This window comes from the organism of the source record quoted next, unplaced genomic scaffold (assembly GCF_019419815.1).
Source record: "Pyrus x bretschneideri cultivar Hongxiangsu unplaced genomic scaffold, Pyrus_bretschneideri_v1 Contig15, whole genome shotgun sequence".
Taxonomy (NCBI): domain Eukaryota; kingdom Viridiplantae; phylum Streptophyta; class Magnoliopsida; order Rosales; family Rosaceae; genus Pyrus; species Pyrus x bretschneideri.
Genome location: NW_025999446.1, coordinates 238,537 through 246,315, shown reverse-complemented (window position 1 = coordinate 246,315; position 7,779 = coordinate 238,537). Strand labels below are relative to the sequence as shown.

General features: G+C 38.3%; 1 protein-coding gene across 1 annotated transcript; it reads left to right on the top strand.

Moving 5' to 3' along the window:
* The first annotated feature begins 1,368 nt into the window (after positions 1-1,368).
* LOC103945282 (QWRF motif-containing protein 2) lies at positions 1,369-6,915 on the top strand. Its single transcript, XM_009355831.3, has 6 exons — positions 1,369-3,237; positions 4,206-4,325; positions 4,595-4,708; positions 4,810-4,899; positions 5,500-5,607; positions 6,221-6,915. Exons 1-6 carry the CDS (start codon positions 1,798-1,800, stop codon positions 6,293-6,295), a joined length of 1,947 nt encoding a protein of 648 aa, XP_009354106.2. The 5' UTR covers positions 1,369-1,797; the 3' UTR covers positions 6,296-6,915.
* The last annotated feature ends 864 nt before the right edge of the window (positions 6,916-7,779 follow it).

Sequence of the window (7,779 nt, the reverse complement as noted above, 5' to 3'; positions counted from 1 at the left end):
TATTAATTCGTTATACCCAAGAAAGGAAAAAAAGAAGAAGATATGAATTATATCAAATAATTAATTTTCTTATCGTGTGATTGAATTGAAAACATCAATTTTCCTTTCCATAATTGTGTTTGCATATCTCATCGAACGTCAGCCGTAAATATTATGAAAAATCATTACCAAAATCATAAATTTGAAAACAAATATTTTGCAAATAATGATGTCTCTTCATTTATTTGTAATTGTTTTTATTTTATTTGTATATGACAAGAAAATTGATAGAATCGAGATATTGTAATGGTTTGGTCAACTGAAAGCCAAATTTTTATTGACCAAAAAAAAGGCCTAATTTTTAGTACCCGCGTTGAAGAAAGGATAGCGTAACCGTAACGTTCCTTCGCAGATTCACATTCGTCCTCTACATTCATTCGCATCTCTCCTTTGTTCCTGGCGACACAAATTACGCACCACCTCGTGGATGCAATTCATAAGCTTAAATCACGATAACGATATGTCGACTTCGATGCTTGAAGTAACAACACCGTCAAATTCGCTTATCGGTAAGATATTGTGGAAAATGAGAACATGAAAATAAAACATGATCTTCGATGATGCAAGTGTGCATAATATCATGATATAAGTTAAATTCGACATATTTTGAGCTCGGCGACCATATAACTATGTCACATTATTAGTTTATATGTTATAATAATATATTTTTGGTTAAAAGCATGACACAATGCCGATAAATCGCAACACAAGAAGGAGAAATTTTCAAGTGTTCCTGTCACTTGTGCCCCAATGGTGTTCTTCACCTGTGAAAATTTAACACCTAATTTTAGTTAATTAAAATGAAAGTAAAAAATATCTTATGAAATTTTCACTTTGAGAACATCACCTGCCGCAAGTGCCGATACCCCTAAATTTTTCTCCACAAGAAAAGGAAAGAAACTTAAATTGCAGAGCTAGTTTAATAAAAATAAATAAAACTCGCAGTGATGGAAGAAACAGCTCTGGACCAAGGGACTCCAACAAGATCAATCAAAACAGCAACAAAAAACTTCAGAAAGTACAAATGATTAGTACGTTGCATACTTAAAATATATTCTTAACTAAAAAATGTAATAAAAATTCTCAAGTTATAATGTAATAAATAACTGATTTGTTGCATATGTAGTATTAATTAAAATAAGAAAATTGTTATTAACACTTTAAATATTTTATTCTACACTCCAAACATTTTACTACTTATCTAAAATAATTACCTATTATAATATGATTGAATTAAAAATAATACGAGGCGGTTAAGACTGAACAACTTCTCAGTCACGTCCCAACCTACTATTTAAGGTTGATTAATAAGAAAAGATCCCGTTGCCTAAAACCCAGCGTGCGACCAAAATAAAAAAGGCGAGAAAAAACCAGGATAGAAAAATATTTATTTAAAGGGAATTGAATTGAGCCACAGCCACCGTAGCACGACAGTTATACTCCCAAATCTCGCCTATTCAACTTCTTCTGTCGCCGATTTAATCGTAACGGTCATATTTCATCATATATTCCCACATTCCCAACTGTCCGATCACTCCCCGAAAAAGCACTTTTGTGAAGCCGCCTTCCTTCATACTCTGTGATTTCTCACTCTCCCTCTCGCTCTCTGCTTTCCTAATTTTTTTTTTCATTTTTTTCGCGATTGTTTACTTTTCTCAGAGCCGCGGAACTCGCAGGGATAGTCGGAGGTTTTGCTTTTAGGTCCCTGGAGTTTTGTTAATTTGCGAGGGGTTAGGGTTTTTGGAGGATGATATTTGAATGGGATTTTGTGTTTCTGCGATGGTAGCTGCTGTGTCGACGACATTGAACCCCAAGGCCGCGTCCCAAGGAGGAGGTCGTCCCCAAAACGGCACCGTAAGGCCTCCTCTTCTGCCTTCTGAACCCGACAATGGCGTCCCCGTTCCTCGCCGCCTCAAAGCTCGGGAGGTCACTTCCCGGTACATGTCCTCCTCATCTTCTACTTCTTCCTCTACTTGTTCGAATTCGAGGCGTTGTCCCTCTCCGTTGCCGTCCAGAACCGGCGGTTCGACGGCGGCGACGCCGTTGTCGCAGTCTGTGAAGCGCTCGCAATCGGTGGAGAGGAGGAGAGCTGTCACTCCTCGCCCTAATTCTTTGAATTTGAGTACCGGGAATGGTGGTGCTGGCGGCGGTGAAATGTCCGCGACTCAGAAGCTACTGTTCACTTCAACGAGGAGCTTATCGGTGTCGTTTCAGGGCGAGTCGTACTCTCTCCAGGTGAGTAAAGCGAAACCGGCGCCGTCTCCGAGTACAAGGAAAGGCACGCCGGAGAGGAGGAAGGCGACGACGCCGTTTAGAGCAGATCAGAGTGAGAATTCCAAGCCGACAGAGCAGCAGCGGTGGCCTGCAAGGTTGCGACAACCGAATAGTATGAATAGGAGCTTGGATTGGACGGATGAGAGGAAGAGGATGAGTGGATCTGGCGCCAATGTGGTTAGAGCATTACAAAGCTCAATGGGGGTTGATGTTGATGGGAGATTGAGGTTGAATTCCTGCAATTTAGGCTCAGTGAAAGCTACTAAGGCTGTTGATGGGGGCAATTCAGGTAATACACAGTCTGAGACTGAGGCTTGTTCGAATTTTGATAGTGTGTCTTTTGGCAGTTCTACTTCAGGACCGCAAGAGCTTGGTAGTGGCGGTGGTGGCGGCACCAATGGCTACGTTGGCGTTGGACAAGCACCACGGCCTAGAGGGATAGTTGTGCCTGCGAGGTTTTGGCAAGAGACTAACAATAGATTGCGCCGCCAATCAGAGTCTAATAAGGGTAATGCAACCAAAAATATGGGTTCTCCTAAACATATTGAGAGCAACAGGTTATCTATGGATAGTCCAGTGTCATCTCCTCGAGGTGTTATGAATAGCAGGGGGCAGTTATCCCCTATTCGTGGAGCTGCTGGGCCTGCTTCGCCTAGTAAGCTCAGCAGGTCGTTGGTGCCATCTTCGCCTATGAGGGGATTGAGCCCTTCTCGGATGAGGAATGGAGTGTTGGCTACTCCAAGTAGTAATTTGAGCGTGCCTTCAGTTTTAAGTTTCGCTGCTGATGTTCGAAGAGGAAAAGTTGGAGAGAACCGGATGGTTGATGCATATGTGGTGAGGCTATTACATAACCGACTCTTGCAGTGGCGTTTTGTAAATGCAAGAGCTGATGCCGCCCTAGCTGCACAGAGGTCCAATGCAGAGGTATAACTTCTGAACTTTATCCTTAATGTCTGGCTTATTGTTTGGTTCCACATATTGAATAGATTTGTTTTGTTAACTATTTTCTTGTTTATGGGACCTTTGTTTTTATAGGGGAATTTGACTGCTTTTGGGTTTCTTTTTCTTAATTGACCACCTTTACATCTCTGGTTGTAGAATTTATCATCATAAATTTAAGTTGTGATTCAGGTTTCGAGTCTCTTAATATTATATGGCATCCCTTTCAGTTTTGTTCATAATATATTGTCGGTTATCCCCTCGAATGTTCCAAGTTGGATATTGATGCGTAAATTGAAAGGAGACTTGTATTTGCAGTCAATGTTGAAGTAAGCTAAGGTATTCTGTGTTGTGTGTTCTGATCTAAAAACATGTTTGGGGAGGATGAATGACATAAAACAGGGGTGCTAAGTTGTAAGTTGTGACTTGTGGGAAAGGGAAAAAATGGATTCTTTTAATTCATTTGGTGTTACTTGTCATGTCATGCATATTTATGTATTGATGAGAACCTTTAGGGTGGTTAGCTTGATAGCTTCTTGGCGCAAAAGCATGATGATTGAAGTTTAACATGCAGCTTGGTGGCAAAATGCTGTATTGAATTATTATTGCCATATGAGATCAATAGGCTTTTGTTTGGGAATCTTCTTCCAAACACATACTAGATTAATTATTTTCCTGTTTTGACTATCAAAGTGGAACTCGTTGTTGTGCAGGAATAGTATTCTATAAATTTTGTTTTCAGAACTTGGGATGAAAGTGATTTGTAGATAGATGTGGATAGTTACCACTGATTAAAACTTATTGTTTTAAAAAGGAATCTAAAGTACCGTGAATAAATATTGAATGAGTGAAGGATGCCTGAATTCAGGATTAACTGCTTCTCCTTGCTTTGTTATATGTGTTATACTTAATTCTTAACTCTAATTTTAGTTGTCTCAAATTCCTTCCATCAGGGAAGCCTCTATAATGCATGGGTAACAAGTTCAAGACTTTGTGAATCTGTAAGACAAAAACGGATTGAGTTACATCTGCTGAGGCAACATTTGAAGATAACATCCATCCTAAAGGGGCAAGTAAGACCTCTGACTACATTTTGCTTTTATTTCTTATCAATCTTTGGACTGGTTATTCATGATTTTCAGTTCATGTGCATGTTAGTTCTGCTTCTAAAGGTCATCTAGTGCTCAATTTTCAGTTTCACACATGCACAGATAGATCGACTTAAATCTGAAAAATTACTTATTCTTTAGAGGAAAGAATTATGTCTTTGTCTTCATGGCCATTTTGTACTCCTCAATGCATGCATTGTGTTGAGTTTAATCCTTTATCTTGATGAGTGCAGATAACATATCTGGAAGAGTTGTCACTTATGGATCGGGATTACTCGGATTCTTTGTCAGGGGCCATCGAAGCTTTGAAAGCTAGCACACTCCGTCTTCCAGTTGTTGGAGCAAGGGTATGTACCTCTCATATATCTCTTCTTTAGTTAGTTCCTTATATACCCTGACAGCTCATTGCCTAACAATTTATCATTTTTTTGGCTCTTCATTGCTACAGGCTGATGTCTACAATGTGAAGGATGCTATTTCTTCAGCAGTTGATGTGATGCAAGCGATGGCATCATCAATATGCTTATTGTTATCGAAGGTGACTTTCTTTTATTTTTATCGTTGGAATCCTTGCATCTATGTTTGTTTTTTGTATCTATAATTAGTTCAGGACCATGATGAAGGGTGAGTTGATTGTTGTTATCCTCAATTTTATTCATTGTGCATGCCTTCTAAAAACCTATGCTTAGAGTCCTTCCAGGACGGCAAATAGAGGTTGTGACATAATCCATGTGGATTCTAGAGTGTGATAGTTGACTTACTACTGGTTGTAGATATAAACGATGTAGTTTAGAAATTTAGAATTAGTGCTGCTACCTGTGCTGGCTTTTTGAGCAGAATACAGTATAAATCACACGTGACAACTATGAAATCTAATGGGTATAACAAAAGGGTTCCGTGGGTTTTCACTTATCAATACCAGTGGTTAGAAAGATCTTATAAACATGGAGCAATATGTATGTAAAATGTTTTATATCACTCGCAAAGCATTTAGCTCTAGCTCTCTTTGGATGTGGAGCAGCCAATAATCATGTCCAATAACAATGCATTTGGCCCTAACCGAGTAACTATCTAACTTCCTGTTTAAAATTTTGATTTTTTTTTTTTCAATTGGTCTGAAACCACATGTAATTGATAGGTTGGGGATGTGAACTTTTTGGTGGCTGAACTTGCAAATATAACTGCGAAGGAGCATGCTTTGCTTGGTCAGTGCAGAGATCTATTGTCAACAGTTGCAGCCATGCAGGTAAGATTCGTATTTGGTTTCGGTTTCAATATCTCATCACCCATTGGATAGGAAGTAGACACCAGTTTAGTAGTAATTGATGTGAATTTTCCCATTATTTAACCTTGAGATAAACCCGACCCTCGTCAGTTATTCCTGAACAATTCTGCTCTATAATCTGTACCATTGATTTGTGAAAAGGTAGAATGATAGATGTGACAACAATATATGACGTTATCGGTGCTGATACATTTTGTGGTTTATAATAATGCACACTGGCCTTCTTTCAGATTCCTCGTGCCTTATTTCTATCCACTTGACATAAAGTATCACGTAGAAGAATATGATCCGGATCGATCGCATTATTCCCTGTACTTCTACAACCTCAAATTTTATTCCGATCCAAAACCAATCATGAAACTTTGTTCATAACGGAAACTCCTACCTCAGTTTAATTTCTAGAAACACAAAGGTCCCGAAAACTTCGCCTAATTTTGGGAGGCAGTGTAACCAATCATTTTAGGGGTAGAATATGAGTGGTGCAGCTTTCTATTCTCCAATACCTTTTAACATTCCTGTCCTCTCTTTCTCATTGTTTATCTTATCTGCAAAAATTTCTGTTTTTAATACTCAGGTGGAGGAATGTAGCCTCAGGACACATATTTTACAACAGAAACGCGTACCTGACAGCCTCGCGGCGGAAGTGTAAAGCTAAACCGTATTATGACTGCCTAAACAGCTAACATCAACATCAGATTCTTTTTCCTTTTGCACAAATTTTACCTTCGAATCCGTGAAGCCGAAGCGAAAACAAGAGAAGAAGACTCTAATATGCCTGTTGCTGTGTTTAAGGTACTACGCGGAATTGAGATGTTTACGTGCATAGATAGCAAGAAATTTGTGTTGTCAATACCAAATTAATTTGTATACACCTTTACTTCATCCATAAGTAAAGAGGAAGGATAGGGATCTACTCCGGATCTTGGATTAGGCAATCCGAACCACTCAAATTGAATCCGACGGTCTCCATTAACTTATTCCGTTGGCCACCTCACGTAAACCAATGCCTTGGATTTCCTGGTTCTTAGGTTTCGGACACTAAGGTCTGGAGAGGATCCAAATTCCAAGAGGAAAATATGTGTAAATATGTGCAGTGATGCTTTTAATATTTGTTTAATTTAATAGCTTTTGAAGATAACATCGATAAGGTTTGAATGTAACAATATTTTATAAAGTGTACGGGATAATTAGTTGAAATTAAGGAGGGTGTAGTCAATTTGGATTTCAGATGATTTTAATAGACTTTATTAAGTGATAGATTTCAAAGGATTTTAATAGACTTTTCAATCCTATATCGATTTTGACAGATTTATATAGGATTTTCATTATAGATTTCAATCGTTTGGGTAGATTTTGATTATGGATTTCATAAGATTTCTAAGCACCATCAAACCAATACAAACAGACCAAATCAACATAAATTGAATTTCTTTGAGATATTTCATAAAGAAGTTAATTATCATCATCTCCAACACATGCCCCATGGTCCTTTCAAGGCCTTCTTCTTCTTCTCACTCCCTCCTTCTCCACGCTTCAACTTCTTCTATCCCATTCTCCCACTCCAAAAACCCCAAAAACCCTCTTGCGCTTTTTATCAAACACCTGGAGGACCCAATTCACCACAACTAAACAAACCTCGCTGCTCTTTTTTCAAATACCCATCACCCACCAACTAAACACACCTCTTCATCCAATTCCCATAACCCAAGTCATAAAAATCAAATCTATGGATGGCAAGAGTTCTATGAGATTATATTACGACCCGCTAGGGTTTGGGAGAGAAGTTGGAGAGGAAAGAAAGGAGTGATAAAATGTGAATAAGCTGGATTGAGAATCCTAGGGGTTGAGGTGGGGTTCTTTTTTCTCTTGGTTATGTATATTTGTGATCACAAATCCAACAAAATCCACAACTTCATGAAATACTGTCAAATCCTTGATTTTTTTTAATACCCCTAGATTTATAATCATTTTAAAAATCCCTATCAAAATCTATATTGACTACCCATAGATTTAGATGTATTTTTAAAATCCTCTCAAATCCTAATTTGACTACACTATGATTTCAAAGTTTTTTAAAATACTCTTTCAAAATCTTGATTGACTATACTCTGATTTGAAAGTCTATTAAAATCT

Coding starts and splice junctions, on each gene's coding strand:
- LOC103945282 (XM_009355831.3), top strand. CDS start 1,798: ATGGGATTTTGTGTTTCTGCGATGGTAGCTGCTGTGTCGACGACATTG. Junction 3,238..4,205: donor CACAGAGGTCCAATGCAGAG/GTATAACTTCTG, acceptor TCCTTCCATCAG/GGAAGCCTCTATAATGCATG. Junction 5,608..6,220: donor CAACAGTTGCAGCCATGCAG/GTAAGATTCGTA, acceptor TTTAATACTCAG/GTGGAGGAATGTAGCCTCAG.